General features: G+C 40.6%; 1 protein-coding gene across 1 annotated transcript in view; it reads right to left on the reverse strand.

The window, feature by feature from the left end:
* TCERG1L (transcription elongation regulator 1 like) overlaps nt 1-23,161 on the reverse strand; it is a 340,750-nt gene that overhangs the window by 110,376 nt on the left and 207,213 nt on the right. Inside the window, exon 5 of the mRNA XM_056529021.1 lies at nt 10,115-10,231. Within this exon, the coding sequence (XP_056384996.1) occupies nt 10,115-10,231 (117 nt within the window). The remainder of the gene's footprint in view (nt 1-10,114; nt 10,232-23,161) is intronic.

Consider the following 23,161-nt stretch of genomic DNA (forward strand, 5'->3'; position numbering starts at 1 on the left):
AGGTAAATTTTTTCTAACCAGGGTGCCTACAGCTGTTACAAAAATACAATTAGTTGCAGAATGATCTCCCTCCCACCCAGCGCCTTTGTACACCTTCCTACAACCTGGGAAAACCTGAGAGTAATTTTGTATGCTGTTAAAAATAAATATTGGAGTGAAAATCACAGAAGAATTGTGAAACCACCATCACATAAAGGTACAGACACTATATTATGAACTACACTTTACAGCCCCTGTAGCATAGTCAAAAAAAAAAAAAAAATCCTGGAATACCCCTTTCCCTCCTTAACAATCACGAGTGTATATTTACTGGCTAGCTCCCGGTATGTGAAGTGTAACTGCAGGCTTCCAATTGCTATGAACAGCCAGGACCAGAGGCTAATTCCAGACATCACTGATTGGGCTGATGTCCATTATTAACCCTTTAAATGCCTCAATCAAAGTTGATCGCGGCGTCTAAACCGGGAGAAAATACTGCCGGCTAGCTCAGCGGAGCTGTTTGGGACCACCGCTGTGAAATTGGCATCCCGAACAGCTGAAAGGAAAGCGGGAGGTGCCTTACCATGCTCCACACTGTCCGATCGGCATTTCATTGCTCCAAGCCTGAGGCTTGAGCAATCAAGCGCAGATAACACTGATCAATGCTGAGCTATGGCATAGCTTTGAACGGTGCATGCAATCAAAGGATTGCATGTAATAGTCCCCTATGGGGGCTTAAAAAGTAAATAAAAAAGTGAATAAATGTGATTTAACCCCTTCCTGAATAAAAGTTTGAATCACCCCCCTTTTCCCATAAAAAAATATAAATAAAAATAAACATATGTGTTATCTCCACGTGCGTAAATGTCCAAACTAAAAAAAACATAATCTTATCTAAACCACATTAAAAAAAATTCCAAAATCCAAAATTGCTGATTTTTGGACACTTTGCATACCCTAAAAAAATGTATTAAAAGCTATCAAAAGTCAGATCAAAAATTCATAGTACCAATAAAAAATTTAGATCATGGCGCAAAAAATTAGCCCTCATTCCATCCTATATATGGAAGAATAAAAAAGTTATAGGGGTCAGAATATGACAATTTTAAACATACTAATTTTGGTGTATGCAGTTATAATTTTTTTTAAAGTAGTAAAATAAAAAATACATATAAATTGGGTATCATTGTAACCATATGGACCTACAGAATAAATATATGGTGTCATTTTTACCAAAAAGTGCACTGCGTAGAATCGGAAGCCTCCAAAAGTTACATAATAGCGTTTTTTTTTTCCATTTTGACAAACCAAATAAATTTTTTTTTGGTTTTGCCATAAATTTTTGGGTAAAATTTGGATGTTACTACAAAGTACAATTGGTGGTGCAAAGAACAAGCCCTCATATGAGTCTGTAGGTGCAAAATTTAAAGTTTTCTGATTTGTAGAAGGTGAGGTAGAAAATACGAAAGTGCAAAAATGAAAAAACCTCTGGTCCTTAAGGGGTTAAAGCCCCCTAAGCTCTCGCAGAACAAACATGTTTGTTGTTAAGTTGCTAAATCTCCCATGGCATGCCAGCACCAAATATTATTAGCCCAGTGTCAGAGCTGTGCGGAGCCATTAGCGCGGCAGAGGAGAAAATAAAGTGGTCACTGCGGAAGCGCACTCAGTTACATAAGTTTCACCTATCCTGAGTATAGCCCCTTAAAGGGGTACTCCGCTGCTCAACATTCGGAACAAACTGTTCCAAACACTGGAGCCGGCATCGGAAGCTCGTAACTTCATAGCCCTGCCCCCTCATGACGTCACGTACTGCCCCCTCAATGCAAGTCTCTAGGAGGGGGCCTGACAGATGACACGCCCCCTTCCATAGACTTGCATTTAGGGGGCGGAGTGTGACATCATGAGGGCGGGGCTATGATGACAGGAGCTCCCGGCGCTGGCTCCAGTGTTCGGAACAGTTTGTTCCAAATGCTGAGCAGCAGAGTACCCCTTTAGTTTTCAAAGCCTGGATATTGTCTTTCAGCATAACACATATTCACAATACTAGAGTGAAATGAGAACCAAAAGATCCACCAGACTTATACCCTGGATATCTTAACAAAAAGCTTTTAGTAAATCCAGAAAAACAAACATTTAGGATAGTGATGTACATCTAAGACATTGTGATTCGGTTAGCAAGGAAATCCAGGCTAGCATCCACACGTGAGATCAATTCCTATAATTGTATAGGATACACCATCAGACAGATCAGGTTATATAAAACGCATTGAAAGCAATTAGATATAATAAAAAAAATAGTATAAAACAAAGTTGAAACTTGAAGTGCTGCCAATAGCTCAGGCATACACTTAATCATAGAGCTTTATTCTATGTTGTCATTAGAAATAATAGGTGTATATTATAGTTCTATAGAGATCTTTTCACAATGTGCATGCTTTATATATTAATGGAATACTTTGAGAACATTTCTGGCATATACAGTAAATGTGTCTATAGACATTACCCGATGGAAGCCAAAGGAGTGAATTTTTGGCCTCCATTCAGACAATGCACATCAGAGTTTACATTTATTTACTGTACAGAATGGTGATGCCAGCCAGTATATTACCATTCATAGACAGTAAACTGGACTACAGGGATCAAATTAGGAAGTGTCCACTGCCGCCAGACGAGCTGTATACTGTGTATAACCCTGGTCCAGCACAGGCTGTTATATTGAGGCCTACCAATAAAGTTCGGGATAACCCTTTCTAGAGCAGCTTCTGCTTATCATAGATCTCTGATTGTCTCAGGTTGCCATGCAATACCAGCCACATCCCATTGACAAGAGTAGCACTATTGCTGGAAATAACACCAACACTTTTTTCTAATCTCAAACAACCCCTTTAACACAAAACTGTAACCCCCAAAAAAGTCACTGCACTGCCGTCATCAAAAGATTGCAATAAAAACATTAATATCCTACCTTTAAAACTTTTCTCTGTGTCATTATTTTAATAAATAGACACTGTTATATCAGCCATGTAAGAGCCACAGATGTGTGGCCTAGGGTCTCCTATGTGCTCTACTACAACAACTCTATTAATGCCCGCCTTTTGCCGTTTAGGTTTGGCCTAAATTGTCAAGCTCTGCTGAAGCCTCGCGCATGCGCCATCACTTCCAATTGTGGCACAGGCAGGGTTAGCCTAGGCCTGACTTCTCACGTGACTATGTTCTCCCTAGCGTGGTCATTCTATGGGTGGGATTTGCTTATGACCCGGTGCTGTAAGCCTAACCCTGCATGTCGATCCACCAGCAAAGAGCGGGCATTTAGACCAGAGGTCTTAAAGAGGTACTCCGGTGGAAATTTTTTTTTTTTTTATCAGTTGGTGCCAGAAAGTTAAACAGATTTGTAAATTACTTCTGTAAAAATCGTAATCCCTCCAATTCTTATCAGCTGCTGTATACTATGGAGGAAGTGCTTATCTTTTTGAGTTTCTTTTCTGTCTGACCACAGTGCTCTCTGATGACACCTTTGTCCATGGCAGGAACTGTCCAGAGCAGGAGCAAATCCCTATTAGCAAACCAATCCTGCTCTGGACAGTTCCTAACATGGACAGAGGTGTCAGCAGAGAGCACTGTGGTCAGACAGAAAATAAATTTGAAAAGAAAGATCTTCATCTGGAGCATACAGCAGTTAATAAGTACAGGAAGGATTAAGATTTTTAAATAGAAATAATTTATAAAGTTTAACTTTCTGGGAAAAAAAAGTTGTTTTCCACTGGAGTACCCCTTTAAGGCACAAGGGCATGGACGATCTTAGGCCCTGCCTCTTTGATTCTTACACAGCCAATATCATAACATTTTTATTGAAATATAGGCACATTTTAAATGTATGGAATTAATGCTTTTATTGCAATGTATGATACAGTGGCAGAGACTCAGAAATGATTTTGGGGTGACAAATTTGCCAAAATCTTTGAGAAACTTCCTTCTCCTAACTAACCAGCACTTTTACAAGGATGAAAATGATCCAAAAACATTATTTGATTTGCATGCCGATGAGTAAAGGTCATCACATCTTTTATATACCTCGAAGGGGAGCCAGAATACAACAAATTCTATTTTATAATTCCTGTACAGCCATTGACCAGATGTCAAGAAGCAGCGATTATTTCTTTATTGATAATTATCATTTTGTAGATCAGTTGCAGGAAAAAGGATTCATTCAAGATGGAGTCATTAGTTGCATAAATGAGATTTAAAAAAACAAAAACACATTTTACTGAAATGTTTTCACATCCTATACACATAAAACATGTAAATTACCTCTTACATTTGACCCAGGTGAGTCAGGCCGCTCATTTACATCAACGTAAATTGCAGATATAATTAACATAGGCAAGAAGGAAAGCTATGAATGCTATAGAAAAAAGAGATAACGGCTCAATAGAATGTAATCAATCCAAAAAAATGAAACAAACGGCATTCACCCAACTATCTGGATAACGGTTTTCCATTTGGATGGCATACTATGTAGTGGGCACCAGATAACAATGATAGGTATTTGTTCTACAGTTCAGAAACCTATCTCGTAATGTGTACACTTCCGCTTATGTATTCATTGATTGCCCAAAATTTCTATCTTTCAGACATTGACAATCCTAAAAGTTGAGTCTGACTTGTTTGCTTTAATTCCTATAGAAGTTTAAGTCATACATTTTAATAAAGGTTGCAGACACAGTTTATCATAGGCAGAAGAGGCGCCAGGAGCTCCAGGCATAGGATTGTGATGCAGAAATGGTATAGCGCCCACCAGTGTCATATTGTTGTCATCCCATGCCAAATGTCAGGAGAGACCTGTAGCCTGAGATACTCTGTTCCCTGTGGGGGCAGGGTTAGGTAAGTATTATTTATATATTTTATTTTTAGGAAGTTTTTTTTATGTGAGGCACTAAGGAGGCATTGTAACTGTGTGTGGGAATGATCATTTTTTTTAAAAGCCATTTAAAAGTCAGATCCAGTATGACTGCACTTCTGTTCATAAAAAATAGTTGCCACAATGAAACAGAACATTTGCTAGTATATCTTTTTTGTACAATATTAAAGGGGTATTCTGGCTTTATATATCTTATCCCCTATCCTGGGGACCCCCGCAATCGCGGTGCAGCCTCCGGCATTCTGAGACAGGGACGTGATGTCATGGCAACACCCCCTAGTGACGTCACAACACGCCCCCTCCCATAGAAATGATAGGGGATAAGATGTATAAAGCTGGAACACCCCTTTAACAACAGGACGAAAACCCTCTGAATAGGAGGCTGAGGCTGGAAGTTAAAATAAGACTTACATGGAATTAATATATTGCTGGGGGAGTGTAAATCCAGTGTCTACCATTCACACCCCTTATCTCCCTATTAACTAGCAGCCTCAGCCTTTTCTCAGACATCACCAGTAGGATCTATGAGAATGGGAATGTGCAATCTGCCTAATACTCTACATTTTTTTTCTAGCGTTAAATATTTCTGATGTATTGTAAAATTACAATAAAAAAATGTACGCCCTTTTTTTCTTATTTAGCAAGCACATTTTTAATTTATGTTAGTGTTTTTAACTTAGGTTACTTTTCATCTATTGCTTTGCTATGCTATGTAAAATAAAAATAAGTATTGAACACCACCTCTTTTCTCACTAAATATATTTCCAAAGGGGCTATTGACATGAAATTCTGACAAGAAACCAAAACAAATAAGTTCAGAAATAAAATTATGCATAAAAATTAGGGATGAGCGAATCGAATCTGACGAATCCAAATTTCAGGAAAAATTTGCTTTGCAATGAATCCGAATATCGCCGCAATTCAATGAAACAAATCGCTTCAATAAACTCCATTTAGTGCAGTCCAGGCTCCAGGGCATCTAAAATGGCGGATCCACATATGAGGACATGGGGCAAAGAAATCTGGGAAGGAAGAGAGAGAGAGACAGAGAGCCTACTTGCTATGAAAGGCCTACTTGCTGTGAAAGGCCAGCAAAAGCTACACACTTGTTTTTGTAACCTAATACAGTTTTAAGCGGAGTGTATTGTCAACCTCTCATAAGTGTAACATATACACACTCTTCTGGTGTATAAGTATGTCAGGCAGAGAAGTGCCAGGACATGCACATAGGAGTGGCAGAGGCATAAATTCATCAGGTGCAGGCAGAGGTCACAGCGGAGTAAGGGCATGTGGCAGCAGGAGTTGCAGCGAGAGGTCTGAGCTCCCGGTGTCAGCTAGCAGTCGTGTCTCGACCAGCAACCCGTCTGCCGTGATTGATCGGTTCACTTCCTCCCAAGTGACATCCGACACCCCCAGTCAACAGTCGGTGGGTTACTCAGATTCAACCCTCAGTTGGCATGGCCCTCATCCGGCTGCTGCCATCTCCAGGCTCTGTCATTGTGCCTCCATATGGTCTCATTTTGCCGTCATATGGTCTCCTCTTGCTGCTTCTGCCATCTCCAGGCTATGTCATTGTGCCACCATATGGCCTCCTCATACTGATGCTGCCACCTCCAGGCTCTGTCATTGTGCTGCCATATGGTCTCCTCATACTGATGCATCCACTTCCACGCTCTCAATATGAGCCACCATATGGTCTCCTCATGCTGATGCTGCCACCACCAGGCTCTCTCATTGTACCACCATATGGTCTCCTCATGCTGTTGGTGCAATAAATCAAACGTACATTTTTTTTATCTATTTAAAATCTTAAATTTAAATGTTAAAAAATATCTTTAATCTTTTCAATTGTGAGGCCCTATGGTCTCGTTGGGCTGCTGCCACCTCCAGGCTCTGTCATTGTGCTGCCATATGGTCTCCTCATACTTATGCTGCCACCTCCAGGCTCTCTCATTGAGCCGCCATATGGTCTCCTCATACTGATGCTGCCACATCCATGCTCTCTCATTGTGCCCCCATATGTTCTCCTCATGCTGTTGGCACATTAAATAAAACGTTTATATTTTTTATGTATTTAAAATCTTCAATTTAAATTAAAAAAAAAATCTCTTTAATCTTTTCAATTGTGAGGCCCTATGGTCATCGTCATATATTACCTGTGGAATTACCACAAGAATCCAATGAAACAGGTTGGAACAAAATAGATGAACCCTAAATGATTAAATGAAACATTCGCAGTTTCACAGTCCGGGGGGGGGGGGGGGGGTGGTGCTGTGAGGCAGGGGCTGGAGCAGTACAAGTACAAGCATTTTTACTGCAGCAACTTCTAGCAGTATGCGTCCACTTATCCAACAGTGCAGAATCTGAATGTGCTCCTGTCCAAATTGCTGGTACTGCAGTCCCTCCCTTTTCAAGTGGACACTCAGAGCATGGGGGTGCGCTGAGAGGCAGGGGCTGGGACAGGTGGTAGCTCACCTCGCGGCAGACCGCCAGCTTGATGCTCACCAGAATGGGTCCTCCAAAAAGAATTTAAAAAAATTAAAATAAAATTAAATAAAAATGTAATCTCTTTAATCTCTTTAATTTTGATGCCACATGGTCTCCTGACCCTGCTGCCACATCCAAACGCTCTGCGACAGTGATTCTAATAGTGATGCCTGTAATCTGCATGTCATACTGAATAACAGTATTATTTCACTAACACAGCACACTCCCTATGCGTGGTATGCCAAGGCAAAGTGTTCTACACCCCTATTCAGGCTCTCTGTATCCCATAAATAGACATTTTTAATAGCTATTCACCGCAAATACATTCGGACTGAACCTAATTTTTTCCGGAAATTCCTTGAATCGGCCAAATCGAATTCTCCCAAAATTCGCTCATCTCTAGTAATAATGGGAAAAAGTATTGAACACATGAAGAAAGGAAGATGCAGAAAAGCATGGAAATCCAGGAGAACAATAATTAAAAAGCAGTCCAGCCCCTTGTCAGTGTAAATTATCCAACTGATGGCTACAAAAAAAGCTCTAATTGCAAAGGTGTCATACAAGACACATCTTATGATGGATAAAACCAAAGAGCTGTCTAAAGACCTTCACAACCTAATTGTTGCAAAACATAACAATGATATTGGTTACAGGCACATTTGGAAGATTCTGAATGTTCCAGTGAGCACTTTTAGGGTCATAATACAGAAGTAGAAAGACAATCATTTCACCATAAATTTGCCTTAACCAGGTGCTCCTTACAAGATTTGTGACAGAGGAGTCGAAAGAATAATCAGAAGAGTTGTTCAAGAGCAGAGGACACTTGTGAAAAGCTTCAAAAAGACATTGAAGGTGCCGGTGCTGTTGTCTCAAAGAAACCCTATTTAGTAAGAAAAATGGTGACGTGTTTAATACATATTTCGTCCGCTGTATTTTAAAAAGACGCAACTACAAATAAGTAGCATGTCACTTATTCTTCATACCTTTTTATATACACTGCTCAAAAAAAATAAAGGGAACACTTAAACAAAACAGTGTAACTCCAAGTCAATGACACTTATGTGAAATCACACTGTCCACTCAGGAAGCAACACTGATTGACAATCAATTTCACATGCTGTTGTGCAAATGGAACAGAACACTGGTGGAAATTATAGGCAATTAGGAAGACATCCCCAATAAAAGAGTGATTCTGCAGGTGGTGACCACAGACCCCTTCTCAGTTCCTATGCTTCCTGGCACCTAAATTCAGCCACAACACCCGAAATAAAACCATCTGAAACACATTAGTAAATAATAACACAAATAGAGAAATATAGCCACACATCCACCATTTGTATTTTGATCTACTTGTTTCTCAGCATAACTTAAAAAACTAACAGGTTGTTTGTATACATTTTGATCAAAAAGTACAAGCCCACTCGCCACGTCAAGGCCACCTAGTCAGAGTGGGTCCCTAAACTAACACTTTCATAGCGCCGGGGTCCCTAACCTAACACTTTCATAGCGACCACTGCCACTGAGACACCAAACCCACAGGGGGAATGACCCAGTGGCCTGGCAGCCCCACTGCTGCCCGACCAAGCCCCTGGCTTTGGGCCGCACCACCCCACAGACAAAGCAACACAGAAACAATGGCCGGCATAGGAAACCACAACAGTGTGAACACCTGCCATGTGTTCCCTACCAGAGGGCTGGGAGAATGTTAGGAGGAAACCCTTACACAGTCTCCTGCTAATTAAAAATGCCTGGGCCAAATAGCAGGAGTGGGGTGCTGGCCATGGAAGAAGGGAGAGACTACAACACAAAAAGCGAAACATAGCCGTACATCCACCATTTGTATTTTGATCCTCTTGCTTCTCAGCATAATTTAAAAACTAACAGGTTGTTAGTATATATTTTGATCAAAAAGTGCAAGCCCACTTGCCACATCAAAGCCACCTAGTCCGGGTGGATTCCTAACCTAACACTGGTGTAGCACTGGGCGACGACCACTGCCTCTCCCAGCCTTCTCTTCTTTCTTTTTCCTCTTTCATAGCAAGCACTTTGCTCCACCCTTTCGGCCCAGGTGTTTTTAATCAGCAGGAGACTGCATTTGGGTTTCCTCCTAATATTCTCCCAGCAATCTGTCAGGGAGCACATGGTAGGTGTTCACCATGGTGTGGTGCTCTGCGGCGATCATTGTCACCGTGATGCTTTGTCTGTGGGGTGGAGTGGCCCGGAGCCAGGGGCTTGGTCGGGCAGCAATGGGGCAGCTTGGCCTCTGGGTCATTCCCCTTGTGGGCATGATTTTGCAGGGGGCGGTTGTCGCTGACCGGCACTACGCCAGTGTTAGGTTAGGGACCCACTCTATATAGGTGGCCTTGACATGGCGAGTGGGCTTGTACTTTTTGATCAAAATGTATATTAACAACCTGTTAGTTTTTGAATTTATGCTGAGAAGCAAAGAAATCAAAATACAAATTGTCGATGTGCGGCTGTGTATTCTTTTTCTCTTTGTGTTTTAAATTAATAAATAACCCCCAGCTTCTCTAAAATTGTGGACCTTATTGGTGTCTGTTCACAAAATTTTTTACTTGATAGTGTACAAGAGAAGATACCACAAAATGAGTAGTCAACAGAAAGCATGATGGGAAACCCTTGGAGTCATCTGTATTTTTTTGTCACTATCCATTATTTTACTTATGGCAACAGAGATTACTTATGAGGCAGCACATTCATTTTTCATACCATTTGATGAATGATCGGCCAGAGTAGTCATGAAGGTCACTGCGGGTGATGCCGTTAATCTGGCAAACTGAGCTGGTAGCAGAGGAGTGATATGGGCGTCAAGTCTTGATGGGTGACCTGGTAACAGAAAAATGGAAACCAAATAATGACCATTATACATAAACGCAACACATGCCATAATAAACTGGGAAACTAAGAAAAAACCTAGAACAGCATTTAAAATTGTATTTAAAACTAATAAATAATTTAACTTCTTTACCTATAATTAGTTACAACTTTACTTGTGAGTGATAGCTACTTAAAAAAAAAAAATCTTGCAATAATGCTTATGGATTTTGCTGATCTGAAGAGCCACTTGACTTAAATGGGCTCTGTCATGATAGGTTGGGACAGGATATATTTAAATGTCTCGGACAATCCTGTTGCCTGAGACTTGCCCCAAGACTGATGTGATTTGGGGTCAGGATGTCAGAAGTCCTATAGATTTGTATGAGGCAGTTGACATTCTTACTCTGATCACATTAGTCCCAAGGCAAGTCTTGGGCTACAAGATTGCCTGAGACAGTTAAACATATCCTGCCATGGATCGTCATGAATATCTAAGTAAATCAGGAAACTCCTACCGCAAATGAAGACCGTTAACAGGGGAACCACAATACACTACACCATTGGAGGTTGGTGGAAGACTTTACTATACTCTAAACTAAGTTTCTGTCTATGTGGATTTAATAGTCAAATTCTGAACAGAAAAATACAACTTTTAATTTAGGCTAGTACCATGGAACTCCACAACTTGACAAGATACTAACCTGAATGCCACCATTTGGAAGACAACCCACTGCCTTCTACTAGGCTGAATAAAACCTCTGTCTTAGGCATGACAAACAAGCAGCATTGACATGAGTTGGCAAGCAGTATAGGAAATATTACATTTGCCATCTGCATTGGTTGGAGACATTTTCTAGACCCAGAAGAGAAAATTTCCAGAAATTCATTTTGGGTCTAATTCATTAGAATTAGGCTGCATTCACATCATGATTGGAGCCTTTGGCTTCCGGATCCGGCTGGGTGACAGGAAAACCAGGTACTCCCGTACCCCAGCTGAACCCGGCCCCCTTCTCATTCATTTGAATGGGCCGACCAGAATCAAACAGTGACACTGGTCGGCTCATTTTTACCCTGTATCTGGTTTCCTGACCGGACCTAAAACCGTAGTATACTACGGTTTTAGGTCCGGTCAGAAAACCGGATACGGGGCAAAAATGAGCTGACCGTAGTCACTATGGGGAGATTTATCAAAACCTGTGCAGAGGAAAAGTTGCCAAGTTGCCCATAGCAACCAATCAGATCGCTTCTTTCATTTTAAACAAGGCCTCTGCAAAGTGAAAGAAGCAATCTGATTGGTTGCTATGGGCAACTGGGCAAATTTTCCTTTGCACAGGTTTTGATAAATCTCCCCCTATATGACTCCGGTCAGCTCATTCAAATGAATACAGGAACCAGATCCGCTTCCTGTAGTAACAAAGCGTAGTGTGAATGCCCCCTTCCTTTGATAATCACCAAATTAACAAACTACCAAATAATGGTAGACAGGTGTGTACACTGACAAAATATAATCACCAAAAGAACCTTTTGAAAAAGGAAGTGCACACAATAAAACAAATGAATTATCAGAAAATATACCTTTATTATACAAACTTCATAAAATATATGTTAAAATTGAAGTTCATAGACACCAGAGCACATACAAGAAAATACATATAGATGAAGGCACACAAACATAGGACCTCAGGATGCAATAACATCCAATGTACATGTATAGAAGCAGAGAGGACAAACCATATAAAGAATTATATAAGGATATGCTCAATGGAAGAGGAATAGGTGATATCAAATGCAAAATAATAAACAAAGCAAAGTCTGAGGAAAGAACAGAGAGAAATAATAGCAACCTAGTGTGGTGCCCGATCCATATGTTCCTATCCCAATGTATGTTTTGGTATTGTAGGTGGCGTGAAGTACCACACTATGTCGGGCACCACACTAGGTTGCGATTATTTCCCTCTGTTCTTTCCTCAGACTTTGCTTTGTTTATTATTTTGCATTTGATACCATCTATTTCTCTTCCATTGAGCATATGCTTGTATAGCTCTTTATATGGTTTGTCATCTCTGCTTCTATACATGTACATTGGATGTGTTATTGCATCCTGAGGTCCTATGTTTGTGCGCCTTTAACTATATGTATTTTCCTGTATGTGCTCTGGTGTCTTTGAACTTCAATGTTACCATGTATTTGATGATGTTTGTATAGTAAGGATATTTTTTCTTATAATTAATTTGTTTGCTTTTGTGCATTTCCTTTTTCAAAGGTTTCTTTTGGTGATTTTTTTTTATAGGATAAATAGCAGCTTTTGCCATTTTTAGAGATTTTTACCAAATTAATTCACTCATCTCTAGTTACAGTACCTAATTGTGACTCGAGCCCAATGACATTTTTTTGCCTATCATTCTTCAGAGGACAACTCCATCTTAACCCCTTAAGGACGGACCCATTTTTTACCTTAATGACCAGGTTCTTTTTTTTAAATTTTCATTAGTCTCTTTAAAATGGTAATAACTTTAGAACGCTTTTTCTGAGCTGAGTGATTCTGAGATTGTTTTATCGTGGTATATTGTACTTTATCTAAGTGGTGCACATGCAGCATTTTTGGTGAAAAATTCAAAAATATTGTGAAAAACTGGAAAATTTCTGTGGTTTTTTAAATATTTTTTTATGTTCACTGTGCGGTAAAAGGGATGTTATATTTATTTTGTGGGTCTGTACGATTATGGTGATACCCATTTTATATAGCTTTTTATGTTCTCTTTCCTTTTTTGAGCACAATTCTTTTTTTGTGTTGTCATTTTCCGACAGCCGTAATTTTTTTATTTTTCGTCCGACGCCATTGAGTGAGGGCTTTTATTTTTTGTAGGACAATCTGTACGTTTTATTGGTATCATTTTTGCGACATTAGCTACCTTTTGATCTTTTTATTCCACTATTTGTACCAAAATTGGTGAATTTTGCACTTTTTTGTTGTTTGTTTTTTCACGGCGTTCACCGTGGAGGATAATTTACATTGTATCTTTATAGTACACATCATTACGGACTTGGCAATACCTAGTTTGTATATGATTTATGTTTGTTTGCTTTTTTGTTATAATAATATAGGGAATTAATTGGGGGAAGGGTCTTTTTTTTTTTTTTACACTTCATACTTTAATTGAAGAACCTTTTTTTTTTTTTTTTTACTTTTTACAAGTTATACTATGCTACAATACATTTGTACTGCAGCACAGTATAACCTGATTAGCTGCACACACTACAGCTTGTACTCTTACCTCCTGCTACCATAACAACCAACGGCCACCCGCGATCTTATCATGGTGCCGCTGTTGGTCACCGGGGGGGGGAGCACCCTCCCCTGTCAACACAATAGATGCCTTTCTCTATTATTTATCTTGTCCTGATCATGAGGATTTAGAGTATAGATAAGAGCTGTATTCACAATTCTGGTTTAAAATTCCCTGCAGTTTTTGTAGGTTAAATTTTTTTGTAGGTAGAATTTTCCTGAATGGAAATTACCAGATTTTTTTTTTTATTATGGTCAGTGGGACTTCTTGTTTTTTTTTTTTTTTTTTTTCTACCTCTACCTTTTCTACCTCTTTTTCAGTAATTTACAGATCAAAATACTGTGTGTGAAAGTGGCCTACCTCAAGATTAGTAGAAGATAAGAAAAGCAATGTATATATAAAGTAATTTATTTTGCTATTTAAATTATTTTGGTTTAAATCAGAAAAATATAGGTCAAAGGTTGAGGTCAAAGGTGAATATTAGTCCGTTAGATACATGTACAGGTAAGTGTGAGCCCCTACAAAGATACAAAGCAATAAATCACAGTTACCTCCAATCTGGAGCTAAGATAATGCTTCCTTGTGATCTTAGACAAGTCCCCTGAGCCCCAAACTCTAAGCTATCAATCATATTACATCAGGACAGCTATATTATGCCTGATAAAATGTTTTGTGTCACAGCAGCTAAAACTGCATGAAAAATACCATGATAATGAAAACATCATTATTTGGTGAATGAATCCTCTTGAACATTTGGAGAAAAGTTTTTCGCCCAATTTATTATTAACACAAAGCAGAGAGCGGGTATAATTCATTACAATAACTTCACAACTAAGGAACATTTATCATCTGCGACATTTATATCAATGTTTTAATGTACATTTTTTTTTTAAAGGTAGACATTAATCATGCTTAAGATTTGCCAAAATGTAAAAGCACTTGTATCAGTCCCTGCCTCCCTCCAGCTGAAAAAGCTTACAAAACATTTTAGGTCTCCTATTTTCTGTTTACCGTTGAAGTCACAGGAACTCGCGCAGCATCAATTACTAAGAGAAAAAGCAAGGAATCTGCTACAACTATGGGAAATACGAAGAATACATGGCATGGGGGCAAAATAGCAGTGATAACACTGGGTCTCCTGGTTTGAACTAAAAGGAGTACTCCGGTGGAAATTTTTTTTTTTAGGTCTTTTTAAGTCAACTGGCTCCAGAAAGTTAAACAGATTTGTAAATTACTTCTAATAAAAAAATCTTAATCCTTTCAGTACTTATTAGCAGCTGTATTCTACAGAGTAAATTCTTTTCTTTTGGGATTTCTTTTCTGCTGACACCTCTATGCATGTCAGGAACTGTCCAGAGCAGAAGAAAATCCCCATAGCAAACCTATTCTGCTCTGGACAGTTCCTGACATGGACAGATGTGTCAGCAGAGAGCATGGTGGACAGACAGAAAATAAATTCCTCTGTAGTATACCGCTGCTAATAAATACTGGAAGGATTAAGATTTTTTAAGAGAAGTAATTTAGAAATCTTTTTAACTTTCTGGCACCAGTTCATTAAAAACTAACAAGCAAACATGTTTTCCACCGGAGTTCAAGGATCTTCTAGTCCCTTCCAGACTAGAAGTCATTGAAAGTCGCATAAACTTGGAAGTTATGAAAGCTGCGTAGCTTGCAGGACTATGCTGTTTGTACAACCTAAACAGAACAGTACAGTTCAACCAATAATGCAATGATCAACTCTGAATAACATTATTGGAAGTTATGCAAACTAATTAAAACAACCGCCTTGGCTGTTTTAGGCTTCACAACTACTTCCCGTGGCCACAAGCAGGCCAGAGGGTGCCAAGATACTCTTGATCAGTTGGGTCCTAGAAAAACACATCTATTGGACATTAAAGGGATACTCTGGTGCTTAGACATCTTATCCCCTATCCAAAGGATAGGGGATAAGATGCCTGATCGCGGGAGTCCCGCCGCTGGGGACCCAACGTGATCTTGCACGTGGCACCCCGTTTGTGTTTGCTCCGGGTCTGATTATTGTCGATCACGGGGCCGGCGGCATGTGATGTCATGCCTCCGCCCCCCGTGTGACTTCACGCTCCGCCCCTCAATACAAGTCTATGGGAGGGGGCGTGACAGCTATCATGCGCCCTCCCCTAGGCTTGCATTGAGGGGCGGAGTGTGATGTCACACGGGGGCGGAGGCGTGACGGCCCTGTGGTCGCCGGTAATCAGACCCGGAGCGAACGCACTCCGGTGACTGATTACAAACGGGGTGCCGCGTGCAAAATCGCGGGGGTCCCCAGCAGTTGGACTCCCGCGATCAGGCATCTTATCCCCTATTCTTTGGATAGGGGATAAGATGTCTAAGCACCGGAGTACCCCTTTAAGGCATTTCCATATGCTGCACAAGTAAGATTATAGTGACCCCACCTTGACATAGTTTACATTTTTTTTATTTAAGCTTATAATTAGTTAATTGTATTAGCAAACCCCAGAGAAAGGCATAGGCAACATAAAATGACAACCTCGGTGTGCGGCCTTAGTTTTGGTGTATCTCTTAGCATGCGTTGGTGGTTATTTATAATATTTGTCGTTTTCCATTTTGGTAGGTCCTAAAACTTACATAATAATAATAATAATTCTTTATTTATATAGTGCACACAGATTCTACAATGCTGTAAACTCATATAGGTCCCTGCCCCTATTTTGGCTCACAATCTAAATTCCCCTATTAGTATGTGGGAGAAAACCGGAGTACCCGGGGGAAAACCCACGCAAACATGAAGGGAACATACAAACTAGTTGCAGATGTTGTCCTTTTGTTTTGAACCTAGGACCCCAGCGCTGCAAGGCATCAGTAACAGAATAATCAGTTTTTTTGCCATTTCAGCTTTTTGTGGGCCTATTTTTAAGGAAAGAGCTAGACTCTAGAGAAGTATGGTTTACTGCTTCAGTAAAGTAAAGTGACTATGACCTTTGTGTAATGTTTGCATATCACTGAGAATAATAATGTGTCTCATTACCTGCCCTTTTCTAAGAACGAAAAATGTACGGCCACCTTCACAGGCCGCAGTTATATTTCCCTCACTGCAAACAAATTTTGGTCTTCATGAAAAAGAAGAGGAGAAGCATAAAGGTTTTATATTTCTCCATTCTTAGGAATCAATCCGCGGCTTTCCTGAAAAAATGAAATGTGGCATTAAATTTAAAGCCTGTGCTATTTTTTATTGTTTTTATCTAAATAGATACAAAATTCTAAGCTATGTTCCATAGTTTATCTTTATAGAGCAAGGTAATATATATATTTTTTTTTAAACCACAAAATGGCAGTGCCATGTGTGATACCTTCAGAACAATTTTTAGAGGATGAAAGAGTATAAGAGTGTAGAGGATGAGTGGGATGTGACAAGACCCAAATAGTGCAAATAATGTTACATCACCTACCCCCTCATTTATGCGCTTCATACTGTTAGATAGTCTGTCATCTTAGTGTAGGTCTTTCTCCTGTAACCCCTATTGGCAGCCTACAGTCATTACCATGGGGGAGCTCAGGATCTTACCTAGGCCTCGTTCACACCACTATTTGCACCTCCAATGCACAGATATGTTGGGAAACTGTCAAAATGACATGCCAACATGTCCGTGCTCGGACAGGCACGTGTTCCGTTCATTTCAATGGCCCAAGTGTAGTAATCTAGTCACTAAGTTCAGGTAGTTTCCCAGGCGTATACACGTTTTGACTTGGACCGAGAAATGTGACTTACAGCAATTTTCAGCCCAAGACAGAACTCGGATACATAGGGAAAATGATCCGAACAAAGCCACTAGCTGACTACGCTCGGGCCATTGAAAGAAATTGGGTCCGTGACTGTTTAAACACGGATACGCGGGCATGTCATTTTGACAGTTTTCCAACATATCCGTGCCTTGGAGGCACAAATCACTGTGCAAACCTAGCCTTACAAGTTCCATTATAACTGTTAAACTCTTTATACAGCAAAGATCCCTAAGTTCAGCTGTCAGAAAGAGGGTTAAAATGTGAAGAGTGGTCTTATAGTTATTCCCTCTGTAAATGATTACCTTTATTGGCTGTGATGCTGAAGCATGTGGCCTGGGGGTGACCACCCTACCAAGAAGATGGCACAACAATTAACTTGAAAGAAACAGTCCTTGCATGCACATTTGAGGTACTTTACGGTTGGAATAACAAAACCCATTGCTTGGCGGTTCACACTAAGAAGCATGCACTTAAACAATGTAGTGGTAATAACAATCATAGCTTGTGTTTCTGTGTGAAAAGTATCCTTTATTGTTCTCGGTCCCCAGGGTGGTACTCTTCTTTGACCCTTAAGTTAGGGTTCGATGTCTCAGTCCAGTACTACTGAAAGTTGATGGTACCATACTTCTTTTTCTTAGGGGGTACTCAGTATAGAAGAATCAACCAAAAGAACCCCAAGGGTAGGTCCGAGGCCCTTAAATTATAAATAACCAAACCCACGGGCAGCCACCAGGGGTGAAAAACCCCTGAATTATCTTCCCACCCCTAAAACTTGCAATTTTTATTATTGACAATGAAAAATCCCTGTGTAACAACACATTAAAAGCAATGGCTAATGCTAGTTAGTGAAATGATTTACCGGAATACACCAGTTATTGTTTTTCTATCATCAGAGCCTGCAGTGCTTTGTGCAAACACGAGCCTATTAGCCAAACTCAAAATATAAACAAACACTCGCCCCCTCTACATGTTTCATTGCATACCGTAACGTCTTCAGGAGGGTAATGGGCAGTGAAGCGTGTGGCCTGTAGCGCAATCTATTTACATTCTCAATCACCATTACGTCAATTCCATTCCCCTTTGAATCAACCACTGTGCTGTCTTCTTTCATCATCTCTCATTCAGGTCGTCAATAGTAGGTAAGGAGACATAAATGCTCACCTGTTACATGTATTCCTGGAGTCCCGGCTTCCAATCATCCATCATAACATCACTTGCCCCATCAGCCATGTATCTCACATCCTATTCTCGTGGCGCGCCTGCGCTTGTCAGCTGCAATATTTGCTCAAGTCCAGTAGCTCACATTGGGGACTTAGTCTCTGAGCACCTTCAATGTGCTATATTGAGGTTCATGCATGCCCAGGTGTAGATAATCCAGACTTAGTTTCTGAGCTCACTCAGTATGCCTCATGATATCCCACATCCAGCTTATAATGACTCTATAAAGCCCGTTCTTTTATTGGCTGTCAATTTCCATAGTGAGACAAATATTTTATTATTTTAAAATATTTAGGTAGGTATATTATAAAGCTTCATCATACTTTTAAGGATCCAATGAGTTCACATGGTCAGATGATGCAGCATAGGGCTAAAGATAAGCCCCCAATCCCCCAATCGCCAGATACAGTATCCAATTAGTAATATTAATATTCCCCCAAAGCCACTATTCTTGGTATCTATTACACCCAGTATCCACGCTATCTTCCCATATTATCCGGCCATCACTGTACAAGGAATTATTAATTCAACTTATATATAATATAATAGATGTTCAGAAATATGATGAAATCTGATAGTGTAGCAGCCTATATTTCATTCATTTATAAGAATGCCGCAAATGAAAAGCCTTCAATAAGCCCATTGGGGGACAGGCAATTAAGCCTGTATATCCACCTATATTCTTCCTTCAGTAATATATTGTCTATGTTCCCCAATTTCAATAAGGGTCAATAAGGACCCTTCACCACCCCACAAAATGAGGACATCATCAATATAATGTCCCCAAAATAAAATGTGCTCTGTGAAGAAACAAATGTCATCCCACCACCCTAAAAACAAATTTGTATAATTAGGTTCACATGAAGCCCCCATAGCTATGCCTTGTGTCTGGTGATAAAATGTTCCATTGAATAAGAAATAATTGTGTTTTAAAAGAAAATCCAAGAGTTGCAATACAAAGTGATTGTGCTCCATGAAAGCTGTAATTTTAGTGCTCAAGAAATGTGCAACTGCTTGTAAGCCTAATGTGACACACATTAGGTTAACAAGCAGTTGCACATCCTATATTGGGATTATAGATGTTGAAACAAAAAAGCCCTCATTAATGATACACCATGGGTGCCGGTTTTGTATGCCGAAGATACCCGGGTGGTCCTATCGTGTCTCAGTCCTATATTCTCTTGCTGTCTATGTGGATGGATATGTTCAGAAAATTGTAAAAAGTCTGCCTAATTGTCTTAAATATACTAAATACTTCCTTGACCGCATTTCCAACTGTGACATTACAGGGAACATGCTCTTGTGTACCATGGATATTAGAAGCCTCTATACTAATATTCTGGTACATGAAGGAATGTCAGCCGTACAAGAGCAATTAATAAAAGATGCTACATTGAGTAACAGTAAGATCAGATTTATAATGGATCTGTTGGAACTTAATCTTTATACAAATTATTTATTTTGTTTTGGGGAGGAGTTTTTTCTACAGAGGCAAGGAACTTCGATGGGGTCCCCAGTGGCCCCATGTCTTGCTAATATCTTTATGGATAAGTTTGAGAGGGAATTTGTTCCATTACATCATCAAGTAATTATGTACACACTTGGTTACGATTTGTGGATGACGTGTTTGTCCTATGGCCGGGCACGCATCCAGAACTGCTAGAGTAGGTCAATTATCTGAACCAGTGTCATCCACTTATAGAGTTTACATTTGAGAGTAGTCCGACTGAGATACACTATCTTGATGTACATGTAAAAAGGACAAAAGAGGGGTTCCAGACGTCCCTTTATTCTAAGGACACAGATCGCAAAAAATGTTTTGCATAGGAAGAGTGGACATGCCCCCCATGTTTTTAATGGTATCCCTAAGGGAAAACTTGTTAGAACAAAAATAATCTGTAGTACCCAGGTACCCAGTATGAAAATAACAAAAATAAGATCATTGAGAAATTTGTACAGAGAGGATATGAAAGAAACAAATTAGAAGAAATTCCAAGAGAAAATTTAAGACAAAAAAGGAAAATGAAAAAAACAGAAGTTAGGTATAGGAGATATCACATGTTTTACTATATTTGATGGATATGCTAAGTTGGTCAGAAATGCCATTTATGAATATTGGGGAGTCTATTCAAACAAAAAACGCATATTGTATACAAGAAGGGGAAATCTATTGCGGATTTCCTAGTAAGATCTAATATTAAGAAAAAGAAAGCTTTCAAACAGGCTTTTTTAAACACAAGAAATAAAGGTACGTTCCAATGCAGTTCATTCCAGAACTGCAGTGGAACACTGAGAGGTGATGAGGTAACCCATTTGTAGGCTTGACATAGGGATGTAATCCTAAAACGTTGCCGACCGGGCTATCAGGCTTGTGAGCTCCTTGTCTTTTCCCTGAAAGAGAAACTGTACGGACGGCAAAGAGGACATTTAAAGATCTAGCTGGAGCAGTGGACTTTTATATACCGTACTTGCCGTGTCTGTAATGTTTTATTGAAGCGATGTATCTGCACCTGGGTGAATATATTTTCTATGTATTTGTGATTATATTTACCATTTTCTTGTACTGAAGATTAACGAAGATAAAATATTGAAGCAATAGAAAAGCTAATTTGTGGTTGTGTACTTTTTTTTTATGGTTTTTCATTTGCGCCATTCTTATAAATGAATGAAATATAGGCTGCTACACTATCAGATTTGATCATATTTCTGCACATCTATTATATTATATACAAATTGAATTAATAATTCCCTGTACAGTGATGGCCGGATAATATGGGAAGATAGCATGGATACTGGGTGTAATAGATACCATGAATAGTGGTTTTGGAGGAAAATTAATATTACTAATTAGATACTGTATCTGGCAATTGGGGCTTATTTTTAGCCCTATGCTGCATCACCTGACCATGTGAACCCATTGGATCCTTAAAAGTATGATGAAGCTTTATAATATACTTGCCTAAAGATTTTAAAATAATAAAATATTTGTGTCACGATTCGGCTAGCTGGAGGTGGATCCTCTGTGCCAGAGAGGGATTGGCGTGGACCGTGTTGGTGGACCGGTTCTAAGTTGCTACTGGTATTCACCAGAGCCCGCCGCAAAGCGGGATGGTCTTGCAGCGGCGGTAGCAACCAGGTGGTATCCACCAGCAACGGCTCAACCTCTCTGACTGCTGAAGATAGGCGCGGTACAAGGGAGTAGACAAGAGCAAGGTCGGACGTAGCAGAAGGTCAGGGCAGGCAGCAAGGATCGTAGTCAGGGGCAACGGCAGGAGGTCTGGAACACAGGCTAGGAACACACAAGGAAACGCTTTCACTGGCACAATGGCAACAAGATCCGGCGAGGGAGTGCAGGGGAAGTGAGGTATAAGTAGGGAGTGCACAGGTGAACACACTGATTAAGCCTGCTGCGCCAATCAGTGGCGCAGTGGCCCTTTAAATTGCAGAGACCCGGCGCGCGCGCGCCCTAAGGAGCGGGGCCGCGCGCGCCGGGACAAGACAGACGGGGAATGAGTCAGGTACGGGAGCCGGGATGCGCATCGCGAGCGGGCGCCTCCCGCATCGCGAATCGCATCCCGGCTGAGAGAGATATTGCAGCGCACCCGGTCAGCAGGTCTGACCGGGGCGCTGCGAATGCGAGGATGCTGCGAGCGCTCTGGGGAGGAGCGGGGACCCGGAGCGCTCGGCGTAACAGTACCCCCCCCCTTGGGTCTCCCCCTCTTCTTGGAGCCTGAGAACCTGAGGATAAGACTTTTGTCTAGGATGTTGTCCTCAGGTTCCCAGGATCTCTATTCTGGGCCACAGCCTTCCCAATCCACCAAAACATTTTTTTTTCCTCGGACCGTCTTGGAGGCCAGAATCTCCTTCAAGGAGAAGACGTCAGAAGAACCGGAAACAGGAGTGGGAGAAACAAGTTTGGGAGAGAAGCAGTTAATGATGAGTGGTTTAAGGAGAGAGACATGGAAGGCATTGGGAATATGAAGAGAAGGAGGAAGAAGGAGTTTGTAAGAGACAGGGTTAATCTGGCACAAGACTTTGAAAGGACCAAGATAGCGTGGTCCCAGTTTGTAACTGGGGACACGAAAGCGGACATATTTAGCGGAGAGCCATACCTTGTCTCCGGGAGCAAAAATGGGGGGAGTTCTTCTTTTTTTATCAGCAAATCTTTTCATCCGGGATGAAGCCTGTAAAAGAGAATTTTGGGTCTCTTTCCATATGGTGGAAAGATCACGAGTCACTTCATCCACAGCGGGCAAACCAGAGGGCAAGGGAGTAGGGAGGGGGGGAAGAGGGTGACGGCCGTACACCACAAAAAATGGGGACTTAGCAGAAGATTCGGAGACTCTGAAGTTGTATGAGAATTCGGCCCATGGTAGAAGATCTGCCCAGTCATCCTGGCGGGAGGAAACAAAATGCCGTAAATAGTCACCCAGGACCTGATTAATTCTTTCTACTTGCCCATTGGATTGGGGATGATAAGAAGAAGAGAAGTTTAATTTGATCTTGAGCTGTTTACAGAGGGCCCTCCAGAATTTAGACACGAATTGGACGCCTCTATCCGAGACGATATGCGTGGGCAAACCGTGAAGGCGAAAAATGTGTACAAAAAATTGCTTTGCCAACTGAGGCGCTGAAGGAAGACCAGGAAGAGGAA

Source organism: Hyla sarda, chromosome 7 (assembly GCF_029499605.1).
Source record: "Hyla sarda isolate aHylSar1 chromosome 7, aHylSar1.hap1, whole genome shotgun sequence".
NCBI lineage: Eukaryota > Metazoa > Chordata > Amphibia > Anura > Hylidae > Hyla > Hyla sarda.